The sequence below is a fragment of the Heptranchias perlo genome, chromosome 32 (assembly GCF_035084215.1).
Source record: "Heptranchias perlo isolate sHepPer1 chromosome 32, sHepPer1.hap1, whole genome shotgun sequence".
NCBI classification, from domain to species: Eukaryota; Metazoa; Chordata; class Chondrichthyes; order Hexanchiformes; family Hexanchidae; genus Heptranchias; species Heptranchias perlo.
In genome coordinates this window covers 6813536-6841262 of record NC_090356.1, presented here as the reverse complement: position 1 = coordinate 6841262, position 27727 = coordinate 6813536, and the positions used below count along the sequence as shown (strand labels likewise).

Sequence of the window (27727 nt, the reverse complement as noted above, 5' to 3'; positions counted from 1 at the left end):
TTAGTCTCTGAGGAACAAGCTTTATTTATATCCACGACCATAGATATCTGTAATAGTGTTGGATCATCCGGAAGAGGGATTTAGATAATTCCAATGAAGGTGAGGTCTGGGATGAGATTCGGCTGCTTGCACAAAAGGTCTCCATTGGTAACAACCTAAGAGAGGTACAGTTTCAAATATTACTTTGATTCCACTGCACATCAATTGTCAAGAATGTATTTTCTCAAATCCCAGTAACTATGATAAATGCGTTATTAATCTCACAATGTAATATACTTCTGTTCCAGGTTAGCTAATTTCAGATCAAATCTATACAAAGTCTTCCAGAATATTACTAATATTTGTATCTTAAACTAAATATCTGAATCTTTTCTTTCACTCCTTCTATTAGATCTGTAGGTCAGAAAGATGGTGAACATCATGCCAATTGAAACAGAAAAAAATAGCACACACTAATTTTTCATTCAATACTTTATGTTCTTTATAATAATGTACTACCACATAATATTCCCCTGTGGGATATTATGTTATTATTTATTCCATGACGTAATATGCCCTGAACCGCCAAACAATAGTATTTATTCTGTTAGACCTGGCCACTGTGCCTGGGTGTAACAAAGAGCTCAGGCTCTTGAATACCCCATCGTTTCTGGTGTGCCCAGCTCTCCCCTTGCATTTATTTAATCAAACCTACATAAAAAGGTACCTTTGTCAATCTCTTAATGCCCAGAACTGGTGCTAGTTATCACCATGTTTTAATATCTACTGACCTGCTGACAGAGGATCAATGTACTGTGTCAATTTTAATGTAGGAACTCCCTACAGAGTTTTTTCTTACTAATTTTCTGCCCCCTCTCCTGAAGGTGTTGACTCTTGCTGGAGTATGGTTCCATGACACTGCCTACCGTCCAGTACCTTCCCTTACCGAATTGGCGTGCTCCACTCAGGGCAGCTCAATTTTGCAGAGGGGTCCTAAGACAGGCGATGGGCTCCTCTTTAACATATGCAAGGATCTTAATGCCTGTTTTATATAGCCACCAGAGGCACCTGAAAAACCATTCCAACCCAATATGGGATCAAACATATTTCAAGTGTCCTTGAGGTGCAGGACATAGAACCGTGAAATTGAACCAATTTATACCATATTGTCTATTGCTTGGTCCAACCTAATGTATATAGGTCTGAATGCTCAGGATTTGTCTTCATTTTGGAATCTTTTTTCTTCATCTGCTTCAGAAACAAAACATAATCATATAAAGCAAAGTTAATAAATTGCCACTATGCATTTTCATTTCACATACTGCAGCCCCAAGCCCTCTGCACTGCTGCAGTAATGATGCCATCTGCTGTCTTTCTGGGAACAGAGATCGCAGTGGGAACTTGGTAAACCAGTATCTTTCCAGAACGATCAAGTTAATATATAAAATTTCTCTACTTCTCTGGATTAGTTGGTAAGTTCAGAATGAGGATAAGATCCCTGCCAGCTTAAATTATTGAGCTCTTTGTTAAGTGTGCGCTTATATTAATACAGTATTTATATTTTCTGTGCCTGTGCAAGTGATGCAAATATTAACTCTTCTTCAAGACAGTTAATCAAAATATCCCTCCATGAGAATACATCCTGCCATATGTCACCAACCTACCACTTCAGTCCCCAGCATATTTCAGACCATCAGAACATTTAACCAGCTATCATGCTGTAAACTCAACTACTCAAAAATAGAAGGCATGGCTCTTGCTCAGAAAATTCCTACGCAAGTGGATGAGCACTATCCCTTTGGCTGGAGAAAGACAGACTTAGTGTCAAGAGAAGTTAGTTACACATACTCCCAGAACTTTACAGGAAAAACCTTTCTCCCCTTCCAGCAAACAGAACAGGTAGAACAGCCTTGTCAGAGGTGTGGAGAGCGAACACCACATTGATGAAGGTGCTGCCCTATGTTCCACATGTTGCCCATCTGCATTTTGGCTCAGCAGTTCCAGGACCTTGAAAAGTCTATTACCCCCTTTCCCTTGACAAGATGGTGGCCAAGATTACACCTGAGATAGCTCCAACTTCTCAAAGAAGAAGTTGAGCTGAGTCTCCCAAATTGTGTGTTTCTACTTGGCAGGCCATCAACGCCTGGAACAGGGCCTCACCCCAAAATCTCTGGCTTCACATGGAGGCAAGTGCCACCCTAACACGTCCATGAAATACGTTCCCCCTCACAAGCCCTTGTACATGATCAATGGGTGCACAAAACACCCAATCATATTCCTGACCATGGCAATCTGAAGGGAAGCATGTACCATACCAAAGGTGCCAATGAGCCCGATGGTCTTCTGCCCACCATGGCAAAGCAACAACCTACTGGGGGATATCTGTGCCAAAGACTTCAAAGTGTGGTGTGAGATGGACATTACTGGGTTGGACAAACTGGTCCAGCAGGGCTGGAACATAGCCTTCTAGCAACTGGCTGACAAATTTCACATCACCCAAAAAGACCACTTTGCCAACTCCGTATCTGCCATTTCAACCAGTGACCCCACTGTGATCTGTAAAATCCAATTCAAACCAACCCAATTTGAGGTGACCATCTACGACACAGAACCATCCCATAGATGAACCTCAGCCCTCTACTCAATAACGTCCATCTCTGCATCTGACAGCACAAAAATAGCTATGTGGCTTCTGGGAGCATAACTTTAGACATCCACTCTAAGGGGAAGATGGGAAGGAGATGCTGAGACTGGTTCTCATGTGCCTCTGTCTGTAGCAGAGTGACAGAGGGCCAACTCAGAATCTTCAGAAGCAATGACAGGCTTGATCAACCCTTTGGCCCCAAGCCTATGCATACTATACATACTTCCAGCAAGGCAAGGAATCCACATCACTTGTAAGCTTGCACAGATCTTGGTCCTGGCAACAAGAAGATGCATCCCCTTGTTGTGGTGTAATTCAGCACCCCCTACAACAAACATATGGTCTAAGCATTTGTGAGACATCTTTCATTTGGACTGAGTAACGCCAGGACATATAGGGACCCTCCCTGTGGGCCAGTCTCTTACGCACCCAAGCCCTCACAATTTGACTAGCCCCAGGGCAACCTACTGAGGAGACAATCCCCACAATGCCAACAAGGATCTGTTACTTTTGTAATCTATTGCAGCACCTCAAACCCCAACCTGCAAGCCCCAGCACCCCCTGACCAGGGAGGACTTCAGCCCTGTCACCAAGCACCCTTTGTCCTGATGTATAGAACTGTAAAACTATGCATGGCCATCATTACATTTACCGGCAAATATTGTATAAAACCATGTCCTGAGAGTGCAGTGCTTGTACAAAATAAAATTATATGCTTGTTTAAAAAAGATATGACTTCATTAAGGCCAGTTCTCTCATCCAATTTCATGTGATGCTGTCTGTGATTCATAATAGTAACTAATTGGGTAATGATTGATTGAGGTGATGCATCCCTGGATAAGCTAGATAGAATGTTAGTATAATGGGGCCTTCATATCACCCAATTTTCTCAGCCACATTTCTAAGGCTATGACATTTCAAAAGCAAAATGGAAAGGGTAGAAGTAGAACTGCAAAAGAAACAGAATTGTGCAAAAAAGATAAACGTATTGTAAGAAAAAGGGAATGAGAGAATAAGAATGGTGTACAAATGTTGCAAAGACAAGTGAGAAAGGATTAAAAGATTAAATCTTCAGATGGCAGCATATTCAAAGGGGTTAATGACAGGATCAGTCATACCTGGGATAGTTAAGCAAAAGATTAGACATATTTGAAGATTAAATTTAGGCTTGTTGTGGCTTTTTGAAAATATAATACATTGTACAGACTGTATTATGACATGAAAAAGGCTTAATTATCTAAATGAGCTTTAGGGATTTGGAATTTCATGATAACATGATATAAACTAGAGTAAGTGGCATTTGGTTAGCACAACATGAGGTTTCTAGATCTGAAAGGTGCAGGACCATAGATGTGACTAGAGATTTGTTGAAGCCTAGGATTCGTTCAGTCACTAAAAGGTAACAATGAACTGCCACTATAAGTTATTCCTGGTCAGTTTTTTTATTCTCCTCCCCCCACCACCACCACTCTTCTGGTGGAGCTGATTTTTGATATTTCATGAGTCCAGGCAGCCTTCCCATACCTCATCCAAGTAGCCAGTCTTCATGTGAGTCTTCACAGTGATTGTCAGCATGCTATTCAACTGTGAGGGAAATCACAGCCGAGTCAAGATCAGGAATCAAACCTGGGACCTTCCTGTTCTCTATGACTCAGTAATGCACTACACAGTACATTTCTCACTGACCCCTCAGGGAAACCTGCTGCTTCAATGCACAATTGATTTTCTCTCTTTGTTTTTACTTCTATTTATTTCTACCTGTCTGAGAACAGGAAACACATGTCTCCACAGGACAGAGATAAAGTAAAAGGCAAGTAAAGGGCTGGTCACTGTCCTACTCCTACTGGCTGATTACAGAGTTGCTCTGGCAAATGACTGTGAGCAGGCTTTTTTTAAAAATTCATTCATGGGATGTGGGCATCTCTGACAAGGCCAGCATTTATTGCCCATCCCTAATTGCCCTTGAGAAGATGGTGGTGAGCCGCCTTCTTGAACCGCCGCAGTATGTGTGGTGAAGATACTTCCACAGTGCTTCCTCCCTGACTTCAGTCTGGGAATGGTGCTTGATCTAGAAGCATGGAGGGGGGGAGGATAAAGATACCAAAAAATTGTAGAATTAATGGAGGAATGAAAATTAATCTAACATTTATCAATGGTAAAAGCTCAGCTAATGCAGTAGTGCGGAGGAAACAGCATGTGTCAATAAGTGGCAAAGTGGGCATGCCACTGGACAAAGAGGCATTCAATCTCTGCCAATGACTGGAGAAATGGGCATGGATTTACTGCCAATGACTGGAGAAATGGGCATGGATTCACTGCCAATGACTGGAGAAATGGGCATGGATTCATAAGAACATAGGAACAAGAGTAGGCCATTCAGTCCCTTGAGCCTGTTCAGCCATTTAATTAGATCATGGCTGATCTGTACCTTAACTCCATCTACCTGCTTTGGTTCCGTAACCCTTAATACCCTTGCCTAACAAAAATTTATCAATCTCAGTTTTGAAATTTTCAATTGACCTCGCCTCAACAGCTTTTTGGGGGAGAGAGTTCCAGATTTCCACTACCCTTTGTGTGAAGAAGTGCTTTCTGACATCACTCCTGAATGGTCTAGCTCTAATTTTAAGGCTATGCTCCTTTGTTCTGGGCCCCCACTAGAGGAAATAGCTTCTCTCTATCTACCCTATCAACTCTTTTGATAATCTTAAATACCTCAATTAGATCACCCTTTCTATATTCAATGGAATACAAGCCTAGTCTATGCAATCTGTCCTCATAATTTAACCCTTTTAGCCTCGGTATCATTCTGGTGTATTTATGCTGCACCCCCTCCAAGGCCAATGTACCCTTCTCGAGTCGTGGTGGCCAGAACTGAACTCAATACTCTAAATGCAGTCTAACCAGAGTTCTGTATAATTCACTGCTAATGACTGAAGAAATGGGCATGACCCACTGCCAATGACTGGAGATAGGGAAGTGGGCCCCTGCCAATGACTGGATAAGCAGAACTAAATGATTTGATAAGCAGAAAAGATTAGGTGGAAAAACATGTGCAGCAGACATGATGCAGTCGGACTACATTAGAAGACATAGGAGTGAAATTTAATGGAGTCGAGACCTGCTCTACCACGCTGGCCTTGCAGGATCTAACCATTGGAACGCGATATCGATTGGAAGTAAAGAATATCCATTTCAGCAGCGTGTGATTGCACTGGGCCAGTCACCATAACCATGGTAGTTACCATAAGAAACAGGATAATACGTAAAGAATTTGAAGAAACGGCAGAGACCCTCTCGCCTTCGTTAGAAAAGACGGATTCTGTACAGCGATGAAGGAAGGCAATTAAGGACAACTGTGGCGGATCTAGCGAGGAGCCAGGAAATGAACACCGGAGGGCTTCACACCCCAGCGGGTTTAAATGCACCAATTCCTCTGTCTCAAGTCATGTACACTCAGCAAAGGGCAGATAATAAAGAAACGCGTTTCCAAAATAAACAGGAAACTTTCCAAACTTGTCCAGTGCAAGAGAGAGAAAAAAACAATTTCATATGTTTCTCCATTGATTCTGTTTGTGATCTTTCTGCAAAGGGGAAATTTCCTCCACGACCTTTATGCAACAGAATTTAATGTATAATTTGTTATAGGCGTGTTAAACCCAACAGAATAATTCATATTTTTTGCACTAAAACATTTCTGAAAAAAAATCAAATTCATTACCTTAAATATTTTAATATAAATCGCACTCTTAGTTTTAAATGGCTAGGACTAATCTCCAATGCATTAACAATTTGTTGGGACAGTGGAACATTAACATCACATGCTAGCCTAAAATGACACAGAAATTACCTTTTCTCAGGATCATATATATATTTTTAAGGAGTTATAAAAATATCAACGTGAAAATGTAATATATTCTTCCAAAATAGTCCATTGGCGAATCTAATAGGTGCTGCTGAGTGTTAAATAATAAAATCCTATATTGCATAAGTGGGGTAAAAAGTGAAAACATTTGTGTCCGGTTTTCGGTAACTATTAACTTGTGCAAACGTCTACCCAAAGATGCCAGCTAACCCACATTAGTTTGCTTAATAGTGTTGACTAGATGTTATCGAATCATTTTGTGTCACAAATCAAAATAGAATGCAGCCAGGGTAGAGCTGAGAGATTGCAACTTCTGTTAGACTAATGTTTGTAAATTCTAACCATATAAACACAAACATCCAGTAAATAGTATTCACAGTATAAAATCTTATTTTCTAGAGTAAATTAATATCTACTTACACTGAACTTTTAAATAAGATAATACATTTCTACTCCCTCACCATTAATGTGTCTGCATCGCGACATCTTTCAGTTTGTGCTCAGCTTTATGGTAAATCTGAGTAAATTATTATTGGGGACGAAATCGGATTACATTTTCCAGATAGAACAGAGATTTGGAATTTGTGGTAAAAAAGGGTGCAATTTTGGAGAGTAGGGTCGGTACTCAACTTTAACACGCAATTTTCGTTCAAAATGCCTTAAAGTATCAATGTGAATATATTCTGCATAGACTGTGGGGGAAACGCGTCTAGAAGGGTGAAGTTCACTTTGGGAACAGTCTAATCCTGCTTGCTGTTAGATCAGAGTGGAAACTGTCCATTTTAGCAGAATGAAGTCTTTCTCCGCCGCCCTCCCCAAGTGGATATGTTTAATTTGAGTCCACGTTTACAAACATTGAGTGACAGTGTTCACAGGCTGTCAGATTCGCTTTGGTCAAAGGTCGATCTTTGTTGTTTCAATCGCTGTGCAATTTCTTTTTTAGTTGCTGTTGTTTATTTCATGTCATTTACGGAATCCAAGTTTAATAAATGCTAGGGGGGAAAACCCTGGCAAAAGAATCAAAACGACTGGGAAAGAAATGATCTAATTCTGTGAATAGTGCAGAAGGAACTCAGTGATAAACGAGTCACATTTTAACTACTAACATTTTAACTAGTAAAATAATTCATATTATGTCTTTCAGTCTGTCCCTCCTCAAAGATTAATCCATCAAATCGACTAAGGAGATGGGGGACAAATATTTGACTGCTTTCGTGTCTTTCCTGCCACATTGAAAGAATTTAAACTTACCCCCTAGAATCGTGGGTGCTCCATATCACCAGAAGTTGATTGTACTTTATTGTCTTTGTATTCGTTATCCTTGTTTTCTCGTTTATCTCTTTTAATTGCGAACGACAGTTGATTTGGCAGATCAACATTGTTGGATTGTGCCCTTTTTTTCTTAAAATACACCTCTTTTCTCTTTCCCCCCCTTTGTCCTTTTATCCCTCTGTAGTTCCCCCTCTCTCTCTCTGCTCTCAAATCTCTTGATCTATTTCTTTCCTAGATACTAATCAATTTCTTTAAAAATGTGAGCCTGCAAAAGTCACACTAGATTTGAAAGCAGGTCGTCACGTTTAAAATTAATTGTTCGAATTAATTATCTTATCATTGCTTGGTTTTATATTAAAGGATTAATCTTTAGAAGTGTGAATGTCTCTCTTATGCAATCCTTGGACTCTATCAATTTGGATATGAATCTACTGGTAAGGGGCGTGTTTAGTTTGATGTCCATTATATTCTCAAGCACCGGGTCAAACGATATTTCAAACAAGCCTGGTTCTTATAAACCTTTGCTTCTGTGAACACTTTAATTGCTACCCGACTGATAAATCTGATTAATGTAGCAATTAAAACCGAGTTGGTTTTACCCTTTGCAAAATGGACATTGTCAAAGGACGATATCTTATCAACATATCTCCCGCCTGTCAAAAGTGATTCTCGTGTTTATGCATGTGTTTCAACGGGTTTATAAATATTGGTATAGGTGAGGGATTTGCTCAGCCGTTTGGCAAGCGCGGTTTGCCGCAGATTTGTTAAGCGTCTTATTATTTAAAAAATACACTTAATTTAAGTAATTGTGTCCCAGTTATTTCAATTTGAAGAATAGGACCTAGAAACTTCTGCAGTAGCTATAAACCTTCAACCTGGAGCTGCCCTTCCCAGTTGCATTAGTTCGTCTCAACCAGTACTTCCACGAGAAAAAAAATAGCTAAACCACTGCAGCTGCGTTGAAATTCTGGAGTGGTTACAGTGTTGTGCGAAATGATTTTTACACTTGCAAAATACAACTGGTCAAATTTAAACACCTCGTACTCTGCTCCCAGCACAATGTGAGTGAGTCCAGTGTGACTCCTACAAGCATCGCTTCTGTCCTTCCCTAAAATATAATCACTGGCACGAATGGGGCAAGTAGGACGGGATTATTTAATAGCTATTGAGTTAAACCTCCTCCGTTTAATGAAGAATATTCAATATTTGATACTGTGTATTTGTAAAATGAAAACTTTTTTCTGAAAATAAGTAGATTTTTTAAAAACCCTTTCTTTCCTACTGCGCTTTCTCTCTTTTTTTATTTTAGCCATGCAGTTTCTGGTTTGAAATTGCTAATTAAAAAGGCAGTTTAACTAAGCTGCCAAAATAATATGTAACTACAATAAAACAGGTACCTCATCTGGCATCTGGCCCAGGAGCAGAGACAGATGTGACCAGCGGCCCGTCTCACTCCCTCCCCCTGTACCCCAAACCAAAAAAAAGTTCGAAAACCTTAAATTAACTAGGAACCCTAACCCTAAAGCAGCAATGGGTTCGAATCAAATACAAACAGGAATGCAATCGCTAATGTGATTAAATCAGTTCTCATTGCAACTGATAAGAGGAAATGTAGATTTCACACAAAAAAATCAGGCAGTCATAAATTGTTGAAGCATCTAAGCGTTTCCAATTAACACTTCTCATGTTGTACATATCGATATAGTTGCGATGGACACGAGGTACGGAAATGCAGTGATTATTCGTCAAACTCTTGGAGTTTGAGACGCAAATAGAGAATAAACACGAGAGAGATCATTTTTGCAGGGAAAAAATCGTTTAAATAATTTACAGAAATTCCGCTCAGGCTATTGCTTTACCTCCCAAAATAATATTAAATTAGTCCAGTAAATGATCGGTATTTTGTTAAACGAATTAAACTGGCTGTAATTGTAGATCCATAATTGTGTGGAATTTGGATTCAGGAGAACCAGAGAACGATTTCCGACAGTTTATTTTAATGAACGTGACGTCATTAGTTACTTTATGGCGGTTTAATCTTAATTAAGTCGCCCCTGTTGGCTAGTGTTAAACCAAAATAATATATTGATTTTTCTAAGGTAATTCTTGAAGAAAATAAAATATTAAACCTGCAAATAGCCATTTCTTCTGTTTTCCTCGTTAAATCAAAGGACATGTACTAACGTGTAGCTATGTGTGTAAATAGCATGAGTCTGTTTGCATGTTCATGAGAGATTAAAACTGTGAAAGTTGAGTCTGTATGCGTGTGTAAGTCTGCGAAATGTGTGTAAATATATGTGTGTGGGTGTGTACTTTTGAGTGTGCGTGTGTAAGTGTGTGTATGTATTTTGAGGCTTGTAAGTGTGTATTGTGATGTGTGTATACATCTTTCAGTCTGTATCTGTGTGCGTAGATGTGCATGGGTCTGCTTATATATTTTAGGTGCGTGTAAGTATGTGTGTAGTATATGCCAGTCAGTGTGTGTGTGCAAGTGTGTGTGTGAGTGAATGTGTAGGTGGGTGGTGTAAATCTGTTTGTATAAGAGTGGGTGGCGGAGAGAAATTTTGAGTTGATGTGTTCACATCGCACCTGAAAAAGTAAAAGTGTACCAGTATATGCATCTCCTGCTACAAAAATTACATTTATAATGCAACAAAATTGAATTAATTGTCTGAAGTGTGCAATTAACGAGACAAACTTAGAGGCCTGCGAGTGCTGGAAAAATGTCCATTACTTGCCTCGGAAACAAACCTAACATTAAAGCAATTCGATTATCCATTGGAATCTATATCAACACCTGATCAACACTCTGAAAGCAGCCTAAGTCGGTCTGACTTTTAAAGGTTTGGAAGGAAAGTTAAACATCACCAGCCGATAGAGAGAGGGCGACACGCCCGCGCACGAGGAGTTAATCGTGCGTCTATGTTTTTAGCCAGGATACACCCAGTCCCATTTGAAAATGAGACACTTAATTAATAATTAAAATTACTTACAACAGAACTATTGGACAACCAGCCATCGTCCATTCAAAGCTGCCGTCCGACCCCGTTCCCTTTTAAATACAGTATTTTGAACGTACAGTTATGATATTTTCTAACTGACGTTGTGCAAGTTAAAGAAAATACTTTAGGACATCATTTCTAAGAGTGAACATTGGTGTCATATATGAATTACCAGGTCTGGATTGTGGTATTCACCCATAGACGCAATAGACTGAAATATACATTAGCATCCAAGTACAAAATACAGTGCCAGTCAATTTTAGACATCCTTGAAATGTAGCTTAAGTTCTGGGGGGAGTTATCAAATAAAACATACCCTGAATAATTACAATTATTTTATTAATACATGTATCATGATTTTTCTGGAAACACTTTGAAGGCATTTACTTGAGCTGACGTATAATATTCTGCCTCACCCGGGTACATTGGCAGTGATCGATCAATGAAAACACAAGGAATTGGTGTTTATCAAACACAGGCAAATGAATGGGAGGAGATGGGGGGATACGCGCTAAATCGCAGGAAGATAAAAAAATACACCCAGATCCTTAGGTAAACAGCCTTTACTGTTTGTCTAACAAGCAATAAAGCGGCAGAATTTTTAGTGCATGTTTGTTTTAGCGCCCTAATGAGGTTGTAGTGAAAACATAACCCACTCTGTGAAGTGAAAAGGTATACGCTATTTGTATTAGTCGTTATTGTGTTAATGGTGTAATAAATACGAATGCAACAATCCTAGAAATGGCTCAGATTAACGTGGTCAGACTGTGAGTTCGTGAACTGACTGTAGAGAGACGGAGTGATATATTGGGGTTGTACACCGGCTCCTTTTAAAGATTCGGTATTTCCCCTTTCGAGGGGATAGGGGAATTTTACCTCACCCTGGGGAGGGTATTCTACAGAACTCAGGTGCAGATCTCAAAGGGTTAATCGGAGCCCTCTAGGCAAGAACAAGCTATTAATCCCCTAGGTTTTTTTGAGACAAGACGTTTCTAATCAACAACCGGGGTACACTTGTCAGTGAAATAAGATTATATTTATATCAGGAGGCTGTTGTAAATGGGCAGACATTTATCATTTCCGCTAATATGCCTATGGACTCGAAATGTGTTGTTTAAAATATTCACACAGCGTTAGAGGCAGCTCAGGAGTCAGGGAGCTATTTACTGTTGAGTGGTATTGTTTCACTGACAAGTGCACTCCTTGTTAACTTCCACAGAAACAAATTGTTCTGTACTTTTATTTAAGAAATGGAAGGAATTCGTCCTAGCCAGGGAGGCTTCAGTTTATCCCGAGATGGGATAGTTCTATGAAAGCTGCACCCGGATCCCCACCCACGAGAGCCCTATTTACAGAACATTTTGGTCATGTCCTTAGCACAAACAGTGATGGATCCGTTTATCTGTACAGGCGTGTTCCACTGAGTCAGGTAAGTCTGTCTCCTGGCTGTTCTCAAATTATGTCCTTACCCCCTTCGGCATTAACAGATGATCACTATCACCCGCACTGAACACGCCCCTATAGTTGGATTTACTTTAAATTGAGAGTCTGGACATTAGTGTCCCATTTTAAAAAGACGGTTACAAAATAATATTTCTGTCAATGTCTATAGGCTGTCTAGCAGATAATATTCAATAGTGCTGACAATAAAATAACTGAAAGAGTTTCTGAGCCCAATCCGGCGAGGGAGTTATCACAAGCGATTCAACTCTTAATCCAGCGTGTTTTAATAACTGTGCTTTCAACCACGTGTTAATCCAATAGTTTAACATTGAAGATCGGCAACTCCTTCAAGACAGTTATCCTAATAGCATCAGGACCTACTACTTCAATAAAAATAATTAATATTAAATGACCACAGATATAAAAGAAACAGATTGCAAAAATAATGATACTCCTTTATGTATTTATTTTAAAGGAAAGTGATGATCGTACAGCCCCTTATCTAAAAGGTTGTAGAATAGTCAAGACTTTGGAGCTAGGCAGGTTTGAGCTCTTTCTGACATCACCTCAATGTGCCAATGGACTACGATTTTAGCCATATATAAATATATAGTTTTTAAAAGGAGGGAATATCCTGCTTAGCTGCCCCAGTGTGCCCAAATGTTGTACAGCTATCCCTTTCTACTTAGCACTGTTCCTCATTCGCCCCTTTTACTCTTCAAAACTACTGCTTACATTTTGTGCAAAACTGCCCCGCTCCCCATGTGACACAGTTGAGCTGTAAGCCAATGAGGTTATGAATGGGGAGAGTGAGCTACGGATCCCATTCATCGTATCTCGCAAATGGATTAACAATGATGTAATAACAAGAGGCAACTGAGAGATATCAGCCCGCAAACAAATATCTCTCCCCTTACGGCCATTCTTCTTGACCCAGGGTCACTGTCGAAAAGTAGCTCAGGGGGCGAAGCCTCTTGTGACCAGACACTTTCTTTGCAAATTGCACATTGTCCCAGGTAGGAAAGGAATAAGCTGCAAAAGATTCGCTGACTTGTGCCTGCAATAAACTCTCTTCAATAATAGTACGATCTAATATTTTAAATATAAGACTAATATTTTAATATTCTAAGTGAGTATTTTAATTTATAAAATGTTGTAAGGCAATCGGTTTGTTGCAATAATACACGGTTAAACCAACCTTAAGGCCGCTATTTTGTCACGAAAAAATAGACAGAATCACGGAATGCGATCGTTAATCGAAAGTCCCGGAATTTCATTAATAATAAAAAAAACAGAAACTGACTTATTCAGTCTCCATAAGCCAATGGATCTAACTATAAACCGATAGGATCGCAGAGTACAATCTCCAAAACACCTCCCGGTTTTAAAAAAATGAAGGTGATTTATTCAGTCCACATAAAGCAGGAGCTTTGAACCGGCCAGCTCCTGACATTAACTTGCTACACCTACTTTAGGTTCCCTTAGGAAAGGGCCAAGAATCACTGTTTGAGAACATGTTGCGATTACAAGGCAATCCATCAGAAGACGCTTTCCCCTTTAACCGAAACATTACAGATTCGTAATCTCAACCGTTTACAGTATAAAGGAACGTTGAAGTATTGTAATATTCGTAATTTGCCATATTTAAAAAAAATACTTCGAATAATTTTGGGAAATTATACAACGTGAATCTGTCAACTTGATTAAAAAAAACGATTCGGTGTGATATCACAAAAATGAGCTGCTTTGTAAAACATGGATGGTGCAACAACATAGTCTATGCTTATAAACGCCATTACAATATATCTCAAGCAAAGTAACATCCTCCAGTTGAACCAGACGCCACTTTGCATTTCAATTCTGGAGTAAATAGCTTGACTGCATTCTAACCCGCCTCTAAAGCAGCGTGGATGTTTTAAATAACACATTTCCTGACCATGGGCATATTAGAGTAAATTAAATATTTGTCATTTCGTTTACAGCAAAAAAAAAGCCCGAACATAAAGATGACCCAGCTCCCTGTGCTAAGGGCTCTATTCGGTCTGATATTATTCTTTCATAAAAGATTTATGCACTCCTCCTCTGCTATTCTCTACCTCTCGTGCCCGAGGTAACAACATTTTTAAAGGGGTAAAAAAAGGTGTTTTTTTAAAATCACATGACGCTCTCATCTAGCCTCCCTTGAAAGATTAAGACTGTGATACGTGTCCCTACGGGTCGTTTGATTGATTACATCATCCTAAGGTCACTTCTACTTCTGGTAATTTTCTTTTTGCCCCGGGGCTCTGCATTCGCGCATTTTTATTGCACACTTTGGAGACGTGCAGCTTCGTTGTTTTAGTCGTATGGATTAATGACTTGAGTGCAATGAAGTGAAACAGGGATTGCAATGGCGAGCTGCCTATACAGCCAGGGCATGGGTCTTAAAGTGGCAACAGCCATCCCCCATTTCTCGCACTCTCTGGATCTGAAGTATTAGTAACGGTTTAAAGATCCCTTTTAATAAAAGTGACAAACGTTCTTGTCACACACCTGTGTGGTTCATTATCTCTTATCCACAGTGGAATATTAATATCACTTCAAATATAAACCGTCTTCCAAAGATATAGGGGAATGTTTATTTCAAACACAACTGGAGAGGCCAACACAGAAGTAAAACATAAGGCTGCACCACTAATACATATTAATACATCCAGCAAAATGCAACCCAATGGTGATGTATCATATTCATTTAGTCAAAGATCACTGCAAATAATTACATATAATAAATATATCGCGAGATATTGTAACACACACGATTTATATTTATAAAACTGGTTTATTTCTACACTTCAATATTTGTGATCTCTAATAGTAAGATGTGGAAATACAATGGCACATTAAGGACGGATTGGATATATACCCAAGCTATGAAGAATAATGTGCCATTAAATGCATACGTTCCTTGATCACTAAAGGCTGCTATATCTTTAAGAATATGTTAGTCCTATGCCAGCTTTCAAAAATAGATCTGCATATATTTATCATTGAAACGACAATTTTAAAACTTAAAAACTACAAAAATATCTCTCCCAACACATATAAAATATATATATCTATATACACAAACAGACACACACATACATTCATACACACACATACATACATTCATACACACACATACATTCATACACACACATACATTCATACACACATACATACACATACATTAATACACACACATACATATACATACACACACGCACACGTACAATAGGCAGTCATTGTTATAACAGTTGCATCTTGGCCGCAGTGACCAAACAAAAAAATAAGTAATACAGAAACGTTGGAGGAGATGCAGCCTGGTTAATGTAGGCTGCTTGTAAACACCTACCGAAGGGGGCACTCAGGATCCGCCAAGTTCAAGATTTGATGCTATTCCAAGGGGCGGTCGCGTCCATGTATGAAAAAAAATCCTACCCAACATCTGACTCCAAAGCCTTCCCCTCACAATGTATATATAGCTCCTGAAAAGTGACTGGAGACAAACCTCTCTAAATATAAAACAAAAGTTATTAAAGTTTTATTTCAGAAAAGACCAGTTCAAGATTACAGTTATTTAAATATATTTTCACAGCATTACTGTGATGATAGATACAGGTGGTGGTGCGGTGGGGGGGGGGGGGGGGGGTCCCAACACCCCTCTGTAATGCTTGACTCAATTGTTTCCCAGATAGTCAATGTAAGTGGAAGAAATGGGAGCAGAGACAAGTGAAAGAAATACATTTGAATTTAGTTAAGTTCGGGGGAGAGCAATAAAGTCTCACAGAAATCGTGATATCAGAACATTTTATAAATGACATCTGTTTAAATCTGGACCGTTTCAAGAAGTTAATTAGGAAATATCATTATTTGACCACTTAATTCCACGAGAGGAATTGTGTCTTTATTAAAACTAAAACAAAGAAAAGTTAAGGGATAGTTTTTCTGAATTAAGTGACAGGACAGGGTAGCTGAGTGCGATTGTTATTTACAGAAATTGTGAAAGCATCTCAGAATCTCTCGCTCGAACGTGTTCTGGATTTCTGGACGAGAACTTTGAATCCGCCCGAAGTTCTAGACAGGATGGGAACACTTTCTAATGTCAAATGCACCAAATATTTGATCTCGCTACAGGATTATAGCACCCACTCGTGCCCCTCTGCCTGTCTTCCTGTGTGTCTATGTTTGTATCCATGTCTGTGTCGGTGACTGTGACCATGTCTGTGCGTCTTTCTCTCTGTTTATCTATATATGTATTTTATGTCAATCTAGTTACGTTTGACTTTGTGTGTGTGTGTGTGTGTGTAGCGTGTGTGTCTCCCCCTGTCTTTCTTTCTGTGTGTCTCTCTTATCTGTTTATTTTTCTGTCTCTCCCACGTTCCCTCCATCTATAATTTAAAAAAAATACATATTGTGGAAACAATAGACAATCAGTCAAAATATTAGAAACGCACAAAATAGAGGTCACGGTGTAAAGATCTAGGACAGGGTGGCGTGGACCACGGTGATCAGGTTGATAAACTCTGATGAATGCAGAGACACATTTCATTAAGATGCCTGGGGCAGTTCCATCAAAGGAGACGCCAAAACACGCGACACCTCATGCCCTGGGCTAGAGCCGGGCTTCACACACTAGACCTATGTCCTAGAAGGGGAAGGGGCTCTTCCTTTTTGTATTCGCGTTCTTGAACCTAATCAATTTGTTTATCGGTGTGAGCGACAGCCTTCTCCATTAGTTGGGGGCTGTAGGCGCGGCACCGCAGTAGTGGACAAGTTTACAACACTCTCTCATAGGGTGAGCGATGCAAAATGAAAGGATACTGGAAGGTGGTACTATATCAGACCTGAGAAATGAGTGCCCTTAGTCACTGGCAGCAATCCATCATTCCCTCAAAATATAAATGCAATATATTCCTGAACCAATATTGGGTGCCGTGTTGTGAAGCAATATATTTAGAATATTGACTACTTGCTTGGAGACACCTTATTTTCTGAAAAAAATAACAGAGACCCGTGTATTGGAGATCATTCTCCTGCTCCGTAATGCCATAAGTTGCTTATCAATAACTATTATGTTTTGTTATTCCACGAAACAATCGATTATTTAGATGCTTCATTTTTTTGGAAATAATTTCCCATTCGATGGTGTATAGATTGTGTTTATCAGGATTCCTGTTTATCTCGAAGTTATTGGTTGCAGGACACTTCACTGGAATTGTATTGAATTTGGAGACAATATATTAACAGATATTTTTGCAGTGAATTTTATTTCCAACGACTCCTCCGCTATTCAGTGGAGACCAGGAATATCTAATTCGGGACGGCAATTATACATTTGTAAAAAAAAATCCAAAATGAAGTTTAAAATATTAATAGATATATATTTGAGAAGAGTTCGGTTCGACTGTTGTTCTGCCATTGATTCCCTTTCGAAAGTACGTCCTGAAAAGTTAAATGAATCTATGGTACCTTGCTCAGGATTTATTCAATGCCCAGCCCCGCCGGGACGCACAGTATAGCGTTAATTTCCCAGGAGCAAACAACCGAGTCCGGTGCAGGTAAAACCTACCAGTGTTAAAACTGACAAATTGAGTCTTACGTTTCGCAAAGCCCAGCGCTGCTGCGTTCCAAAGTGGATCTAGTTAATTGCAATGAACCAGCAACGCTGAAACAATGTTGTACTCCGCCCTCCTTTTTTTTGTTCGCTTTAAAAAATATTTATGCAAGAATTAAATTGTAAAAAAGTACATTTTGTAAATGAAACGAGTTATATGTCCCATTGTAACCAGCGGGGTTTTAAAATCCTGACCTGCTAACCCGTTTGAGCTGAGTTTTATAATAGGTTGCCTATTAGGGCAATGAAAAGTAAGGATTAATCTGAAAGTAAGCAGCCACGTCTAGCACACAAGGGCAACCAGTGCATCTAAACACCCAAACTAACCTTCAGAGTGTCACGTGTGTTTGTTCGAAATTATAGCATTTAATAATTCACTAATTTGTATCCAACAGTAATGGAAGAAAATATATTTGGGGGTTAATGTGTATGGGTCACCAGTAGATCTGTGTAACAGTTTGTATCCGCTCCTCCCTTTCACGCACAATCATTTTGTTGTCTGTGTTATAATTAATTGGTTTCCAAAAATATAACGGGATTTATTTGCACCAGAACTATGCGAACCTATTGATACAAAGTTGAGCAATGTATTGCAGCTCTGACGTCTGCTAGCCCATATCATTAAAGGTATATCTAATGAACACATTATCCTTCAAACAAGGTTTGCCCCCTTGAAATACAGATCTAAATATGCCGAGTAGCTGTTGTGTTTTCTCATGCCCTCTTTGCCATTCTGTTCCAGCTTACGGTTTGGATGTGGCTGTTATCTGTGCTTTTGACCCCCTGGAGTGTTGCAGGCTGAGTCCAGCCAGTCCTGGCTCTCTCTAGCCCCCAGCTGTATATCTTGATTGGGATTAGCGGTCAGACTTCTCATTTACCACAACCACAAAGGTCCTGAACCCAATTAATGGCTAATAATTACACTCTAAACTCCTCCACAATCCCTCCCTGCATCATTAGTCGGAGCTCCGGATATGAGAAGGATCTACTATGATCAAGCTCTTGAGTGACTTGGTCTGTCTACTAACCTCATTATGCAGAGAGAGAAAAAACCGTTGGTCTAAAAACTAGACGAGCTTTTATCATAATAGCTGCGAATTATGCGCAAATATCACTAATGTAACTATCTGGTTGGAATTTTTAATACAACTAGAACCCTGTGGATGGGTATCAGCCTCCTTTCATCACACGTGAAATGCACATGTTAAATATAAAACATGATTTACTGGTTCAATTATACATAGCAAAAATACAGAGTGGCACTATGCTCAAGTACGTAAACAGTTCCTATTAGATATAACAAACTGACACTTTGAAAATATTATGCTCGAAGACCAGAAAGACTCCAGAATCGAAGAAAACCTTCAAAGTATAAAGACCCTTCTTTATGACTATTAAATATTGGATGTGTCGTACATTTTTTGAAAACAAATGTCGGCTTGACAGCTACCAGTTAATGAGGAAACGTGCATAGCCTACTAACTGGACAATATTAGCTGTTAGCTGCAGCAACCCGATTTACCTGTAACATTCTGCATTCTCCGAGAAACACTAGTGACCCCCAAGTATGTCGTGAACATATTAGGTGAACTTCAGAAATGTACAATGTTACTAAGGGCATGGAGAAGGATAAAGGTAACTGGGAAGTACTTTTAAATGAATTCGCAACACTTGTGCAGCATTGTTGCGAACTCATTTCTGATGTGTCCATGCTTGTGAATAGTGGTACTTCCAGTACCCATCTAAATTCAAATAATATTGTTGACCATCTAGAGCCCCTCTTCTACTGATCATCACATCATTAGTGGCCATTTACTCTGTTTTTACTCACCAGTACAATCTTAGCCATCTACCTTGCATCTACTGATTGTCCTACCATCAGTGACAATCTAGAAACCACACATCTACTGCCGTTAGATATCATCCACAAAACCTGCACCAATTGACAATCCCACCATTATTGACTACCCAGAATCACTGCCTCTACTGACCAACTCGCCATTAATGACCATCCAGAAACCCTGCATCTAGTGACCAACTCACTATTATTGACCATCCAGAAACCCTGCCTCTACAGACCATCCCACCGTTAATGACCATCCAGAAACCCTGTAACTACTAATCATCCCACCATTTATGACCGTCCCAAAACCCTGCATCTACTGACCATCCCACCATTAATGACCATCCAGAAACCCTGCATCTACTGACCAACTCACCATTAATGACCATCCGGAAACCCTGCAACTACTGACCATCCCACCATTAATGACCATCCAGAAACCCTGCATCCATTGACCATCTCGTCGTTAATGGCCATCCAGAACCCTTGAATCTACTGACCATTCCACCATTAATGATCATGCAGAAACCCTGCATCTACTAACCATCCCATACAAAACATACAAAATTGAAGGGCAAGAAAAGACTAACTGGTCCATCAAGCCTGCCCCACGCCATGATGGCCGGACCATCATGGCTAAACACTTCGTCCCACCCCCGCCCCCACTCCCACCCACCCTGCAGCCATCATCAATGGCCATCCAGAAACCCTGCATGTGCTGACCAACTCACCATTATTGGCCATCCAGAAACCCTGCATCTACTGGCCATCTCATCGTTAATGACCATCTACAAAACAGGCAGGTATTGGCCAGGCTGCCAGCAGTGACCATAGCCAGAAACTGCATTTAATAATGACCATCCTATCTTTGATGACCATCTACAAAGCCTGCATGTATTCACCAACCAATTAGTGACCATGTGCACATCCTAAATATATTGACCGTCGCTACGTTTATGTTAGAATCAACACACCATAGCAATTGCTTGAAAATGGTAGATTTAGGCTGATATGGAAGCCCGGTGAAGCCGGTTTCCAAACCTGCCACATTTTACTTCTTAACTGCTTGCAGAAATTGACACTATATCACAGACAGCGGAGAGAAATGTCTGTTTAAGAAACAAGAATGGGAACTAAAGTGAGGGGCAGCAAACTGTAAAACGCTAGGTGGAGAAGTTCTAAACTCTCTGAAATACTGAGATCCAGACTCAAATGAATGGGAAATTTTCTTTTGTTGGTGTGCTTGAACTTTATTTATTCATTTTCGCATTCTGCAGTTTGCACGGGTCCAAAATTAGGAAATACCTTGATCAAAAACAATCTATCTGACCGTCCCTCCTGTACTGGTGACTAGTTTGCATCAAGTTTTGATTTGCGAGTGGTACATTTCGGTGCCTAAATGGTTCCCCGTTGTTTAGCAATATAAAACTAATATGCTGAGGGCAACTACAGGTGGAAGAAGAAATTGTCTCGTAATCTTGTGCGAAATGCCTATCAAATCTTAAAGAATATAAAAGGGATCCCTTACCAGGATAAAATGAGCTGGGGCCTGTATCTAACACCAAAGAACTGTCCTGGTTGCTCTCTCTGAAGTGTAGATGGGAGCAGAATTTTGCAGAGGGAAATTGATAGATTAAGTGAGTGGGCAAAACAGTGGACGATGGAGTTCAATGTCGGGAAGTATGAGTTCATCCACTTTGGACCTAAGGAAGATAGAGCAGTGTATTTTCTAAATGGTGAGAAGCTAAGAACTGTGGAGGAGCAGAGAAATTTAGGGTTCAAGTTTAGGGAAATCACTAAAAGCTAGTGGACAGATAAAAAAATAAAAGGCTAATGGAATGTTATACTTTGTCTGAAGGGGGGCTGGAATACAAAGGGGTGGAAGTTATGCTACAGTTATATAAAGCTTTGGGTAAACTGCATCTGGAGTACCGTGTTCAGATTTGGGCACTGCACCTCAGGAAGGATAAATTGGCCTTGGAAGGGGTGCAGCACAGATTCACCAGAATAATACTGGGGCTAAAAGGGTTAAATTATGAAGACTGGTGCATAGACTAGGCTTGTATTCTCATGAGTATAGAAGATTAAGGGATGATCTAATTGGGGTATTTAAGATGATTAAAGGATTTGATAGGATAGATAGAAAGAAACTATTTCCTCATGGGGGAGACCAGAACAAGGGGGCATAAACTTAAAATTAGACTTAGGCTGTTCAGGAGTGATGTCAGGAAGCTCTTCTTCACACAGAGTGCAGTGGAAATCTGGAACTCTCTCCCCCAAAAAGCTGTTGAGGCTAAGGGTCAATTGAAAATTTCAAAACTGAGATTGATAGATTTTTGTTAGATAAGGGTAGTAAGAGATATGGAACCAAGGCATGTAAATAGAGTTAAGATACAGATCAGCCATGATCTAATTGAATGGCGGAACAGGCTTGAGGGGTCGAACGGCCTGATCCTGTTCCTATGTTCCCATGTTTCCTATGTCCCTCGGTTTGGGATCTGAAGTCATTTTAATGTACGTTTCTAGAAAAAAATGGTCTAGCGAGATTACAAATGTATTAAAAAGTCGAGTAGGGGAGATAAAGGGGAGGGGTGGACAGACAGAGGGCAGTGTGATTAAAACGTTTGGTTGGTACTATACAATCTGAATCTGAGGGAAAATACTCACTGACCATTACTGATAACTAGTATCCGTTGCATGGACAGGTTCCTGTCTGTCCTCTGCTTTAAACCTCAGATGACTATAGCATCACATTCGGAAACAGTTCAAGATTCGTTTTTTTCCCCATTTCCTCGGGGTATTGGGACGGAGAGGAGGCTTAGTGACGGAAACATGGGGACAGAGAAAGATGAGAAGAAGGAGTTTTCACGGGGCTTTAGACTGATTACAGATTGTCTGTAATTTCAGTCAATTGATTTTGAAATCATTTTTCAACGTGGGTTCATTTTGTTCTGCGATTTTAATCTCTGATCTATAACAGGTTAAATTACGTGTATTATTTCATAATTCCCTATGAATGTTCCCCACTGTCTATTGATTGCACACGTTATACCTTATCGCTAAGAGATGGATTTAGCAAATGTCTGTGTGGAAAGTTTAATTTTGCAGAATAATTTGACTTTCACTTTAATGAGCCAGTAAAAAAACAAATGAATGAATAAAATGGAAATATTGGACCGAGAATGGGGAAACGAGTCGTGTTTGACAGCTGAATCGGTAAAGCAAGCCTGTCCGGCGGACACTGAGTACAAGCGGCCCGCTCGACCTCAGCTCCCAGAGAACAGGCAGCATTTCCTAAATCTAAACCGATTAAAATATATATATATATATATTATTTCAAAATATCCTTGATTCTAGAAAATGTGCCTGTTTAAATGGAGCAGAAACATATTCCCCAAAGACTTTCATCAGCAACTGTTTAACACAATTTAATTACCAATTGACACAATTAGGGATTGTAGAAGTGGGATTTCTAAATGTCAGACTCGGTTTTCCAATTAATAATCTTAACCCGATTAGCATCTGTAACTCTAACCCTTATTACCAAACCATAATCTGAACCAGACAGTGATCCGTTATACCCAACAATTTTCTTTTCAAGTAGAGCTGTGAAGTTTACTTCGAGTTGAAGGGAATGTATGATTTGAAATCGAAGTGCAGTTACTGCTTGGGTTCTGTTCTGGCCATTTCGTTGCTATAGAGGAGAAGTGATTCCCAATTGGATTTACATTGTGTGTGGATAAAATGGGATGTTTCAGTCGGGGTTACAGCAATACAAACCCTGCTGTAAATTTACCTGCACAGCCCTTTAAAAAAATCTATTTCTCTCTCTCGTTTATAACATGCAACTACTAAATGTATGTTTATAAACGCATTCACACACACAAATACGCGCAACAAATATTTACCTAAATATTACCAGTGGCGTCTGCAGGTAGCGTGTCATATTACATTCGGAGATTTTTGCATAATTAAAACACAGCTGGGTTGAGACAGCCTGCCCGGCTATATTATACAAGAGGCGACACAATCAGATTGTTGAGTCAGGTGAGGGAGTCATGCACTGTACACATTTCATATATCGATTTTATACAGCTATTCAGACTGAAACAGAACAACTCCACCCACACAGAAATTTTATAATCTGTACCTTTACTATTTGCACGCACTTAATTGTCCACATTAAGGGTTAATTCACTGCTTTATACCTCAGTGTAAGGAATTTTTCAGGGGTAAATCAGTAAATTCTACAGGCCTCAATAGACCGTAACTGCTAATGTTACCGGATAAACGTTATATCTCACTTAAATTCAGCTAAAGGCGATCGAGAATCATTACACAATTGTAATTGATGAGTTGTAAAAAGAAATGAAAGTACCTGTGCGAATGTCTCATCCCGTGTTGCGTGTAATAAGGATTACATTGTGATAGATATTACTATGGAAATTAATTCCTTGCATATAACCACGATCTAAAGTATTAACAATGTACACTGAGTGAGATAGAATAGGAATAAAGAACGGACTATATTGAAACCATGGTCTTTAAACAAATGCTTTCTGAAACAGATTTTTGACCTGAAATCATCCAACTTTAATCAGTATTATGACCACATTAATTAATTTATTTCCAACTACCTACTTATTCCCGACCTCTATTTTTAAAAATCGTGTTACTGTGAATAGACATGAATTTTCTACTGCACTTTTACTGAACGAAATCGTGTTTTATAGTTGCCGCCCTTTGTGATATTCCTGGTAATTACAATTTAAATTTATTGCACAAAGTAAAGTTGGATTAACGGGTGTTATCTTCCTAAGGCACTAACAATGAATCGATTTGTGTTTATTCCTTCACCCAAATATGTCCCAGTGTAAAAACTAGTTTGGTTAAACGTTATCGTCTAGAACACAGAGACCCCTGTCTCTTCTGTGCGCGGTTCCGGTTGCCGGAGAGCACGTTTGACGGTGTTTGCAACATACTTAGAGATGTAAATTGCAATCCCACGTTTAATGCTAAAATAAAGGGTGCGCTAAATTTAGCTGTTATATCTAGCCCTGAAAATTCCTAAATAACATTTATAGTAACACTAATTGCGTATGTGTTTGTGAAAGATACTTTGTATACATACTATCATGTCTGCCAAGCTTCTGAAAATAGGAGATAACTAGTTAAGAACTAACCCTTCCTTCGAAGATATTTGCTCGTGCTCATTTCGTCTACAGTGATGTATTTTATGTTATTAATTTTAGCAACAAAGAGGACTGCGCTGACACTTAACTGTCGGCAGGATTTGCAGAAGGGGTCCCCGCACTGGACACAGGTTGTGACACAATCCTACTTTTAAAAAACAAAGATTTTATTCGCAGTTACGAATTTATATCATGCTATTGAAGTGAATTGCCCGAGTGTGCAGTTCATTTGGAAAGACCTCGTTCGTTATAATTATATCTTTTCTTCTTTAAAATCTTCCAGTTTCCCCTTCCCATGCTCCAGTGAAACTTTACTTAAGGGATTATTCAAATACTGTTCATTGTGAAAAGGTCAGTTTTCAACAAAATTAATTATATTTCCAAATATTGTTTTAAAAATCAACATATAGTAACAGTAAATCTCACCTAAAGAAGCACGGCGAATCTAACACAGAATTTGAAATGTCTCGGGCTGCATTGAGAACTCCATCCTCCAACCATCACCTCAGCCGTCTATCTACAGCCCCACTTTGGCGTTGTGTGTGTGCGTGTTATGCTATACGATCTACATTTATTGTATCTAGATACGAAACATTTGCCGTAAGGAGCTGTTACAACACATACAAACGTACTCTAGCGATTCTCAAAAACTGAATTCGAAATGATCTGGTATAATTTCTCACTCTGTGAAGTGCGTGTGGTACAGTCAGTGAAAAGGTGATCACTGACAATGTAGCAATTTTCCAAAGACCCTTCTCCTCTACCTTTCACCGGTTGTATAGCCCGTAACGTGGCGCATGCGATGTGTCTCCCCTGAAGTTCAAACACGTTTAGTCTGACAGAGGGATAGAGACATGACATTAATATAACTAACCCCCCTCACACAATAGCCCAGGAATCTAGTAGAACGTAGTTAACCAGATACGGAATACAGAATTATTAACATAGATTTTGCTTGTTTGCCTTTTTCAAGACCCAAGGGACTCTTAGATTTTGTAACTATTTCAATTAAACTAACCATAACTATACGAGCTACATTCTGAAATAATCCAATTTGTGCCGCAATTGATTCAATCTGTTATGTTTTCTGTTGGTAAGCAATGATTTTTAAAATAACAATTTCCTCCTTTCAATCTGCATTACAATTTTTAAAAGATCATTTCGGCCACCTTTCTCGGTGTACTAAAATATGTCCTAATTAAATACATTAGCTATATAAAACACCACACATAAGAGACGGATGGAAACGTGAAGCACTTACTGTGTTCAAACCCAGCTTCTTCCTCTCTCTCTCTCTCTCTCCCCCTCTCCCACTCTCTCTCTTTCTCAAACTACAGGATCCATTCATTTTGAAGAAAGAACTTGAAGAAAAATGGTCTGAGAAGACAATGCAAAGTAGCCGATGATTTTTTTCTTTCATTAAAATAATGCACTTTAAATGAGACACTCTCAGGTTTGTACTGGGTTTAAGGTAGGGAAGGAGGTGCTGAGGCTGCTATTTAGGAACAGAAAAAAATGTCTGTTTAAATGTCCGGTTCTCAGCGCCAATTAGCTCTATATATGACTGTGTAGTCCCAAAACCACGTTTATTATTCCATTGCACTAGCACCTGGTGTTAAATCACTGCTGTTATCCGGGACTATTCATTCAGCTAAAGCTATCGATAGCTTTAATTAATACTGTCATAACTGATGGGGGTTATTAGGACGCATTATTGAGTTAGGATAGCATGCCAATCTGTTCCCCTGCCACTACCAGTTGTGATAAAACTATATACTGTAAATCGGTCAAGTCTACTGTCAATTAACTTAACATGTTATTTTAACGCGAGTAACTTGTGCACTGAATTAAAATTACTTTTGTGATAACTTGATTTTTTTTGGTAAATTTCAGCGACAGATCTTCTGCATATGAGTTTTAGAACATTTAAAAAAAAAGTAATGTGATTTTTTTTAGGCGAACTGCCTTTACCGTGCAGATACTTCCCAAGGTTTAGAAGAAAGAGGGGTTCGTGCAAGTGGGAGAGGAATAAAATGTGAAATGGCGTTAGGGAGGCAGAGATAATTGGTCTGATGGAGTTGAGGACAGATCGCGGCCAAATGATGAATATATTCAAACTTTTCCCTGCGTGATGGTGTCAGATTGAAGGCTCTGTGCGCATGTGCGAAGGTGTCCAAACTGACAATGCCAGGGAGATAGCGTGTGCGATTCTCTGAAATCACGACCAACGCCGACAGACAACATGAGATCCAAGGCAAGGGCGAGAAAACTGGCCAAAAGTAGGTCCCTATTTTCTTCTCCTATCTCTCCGCACTTTTTTTTAGATCCTCTGTATGGGCTTCCAAAAAGACCCTCCAAAAAAACCAACAACTCCAGACGATCCGCTGTACACCCAAGGTCTTTGTGAAGAAGCGATCAGGAATGTATTTTCTCCTCCAGATGATGTCGGTGCGGTGGGGACGATTAGAATGATGTGCACCACGGGCTCGCAAAAAGGCTGGGGCGCAAGAACTTAAGACTTGAACGCTCTGGCCACAAGAGCGGCGCGGAGCTCTCTGCACAAGTTTCCATACCTTGTTTATTTCTCTCTCATTCAAGAGAAACTTCCATGCCCCCCGCGTCTCGACCCGAGAGGTTGAGAAGTTGGAGAGAAACAACAAAAAAATAAAATGAAAGTTATTGAAGTTGACGAAAAGATATGTAACTTTTATATATATAGAGAGAGAGAGCCATTGCAAAGTATAAACAGTTTTCCCAGAGTCTTAAATAGTGGGCGCTAGAGCACCGTTGAAGAGCTGGAAGTTGCTGGCCAACTGCTCCTCTCTGGTTGAAAGGGGGCAAAATATCTTGGGGGA

At 39.6% G+C, this 27727-nt stretch overlaps 1 protein-coding gene and 1 long non-coding RNA gene across 13 annotated transcripts in view; one reads left to right on the top strand and one right to left on the bottom strand.

Moving 5' to 3' along the window:
- On the bottom strand, positions 1-27694 carry LOC137300965 (uncharacterized). 3 transcript variants are annotated; one of them, XR_010958189.1, is made up of 3 exons: positions 27446-27694; positions 26134-26249; positions 1-155 (listed from the first exon to the last, which is right to left on the bottom strand). It is a non-coding gene; the product is annotated as an uncharacterized lncRNA (long non-coding RNA). The 3 variants fall into 3 exon arrangements; XR_010958188.1 differs by lacking the exon at positions 27446-27694 and adding an exon at positions 26844-27153; XR_010958190.1 differs by lacking the exon at positions 27446-27694 and adding an exon at positions 26730-26766.
- Positions 26523-27727, top strand: part of prdm16 (PR domain containing 16) — a 518186-nt gene continuing 516981 nt past the window's right edge. For all 10 annotated transcript variants that reach the window (XM_067970263.1, XM_067970260.1, XM_067970256.1 and 7 more), the window contains exon 1: positions 26523-27151. In XM_067970263.1, coding sequence (XP_067826364.1) covers positions 27115-27151 — 37 coding nt within the window. In that variant the 5' untranslated portion in view covers positions 26523-27114. The remainder of the gene's footprint in view (positions 27152-27727) is intronic.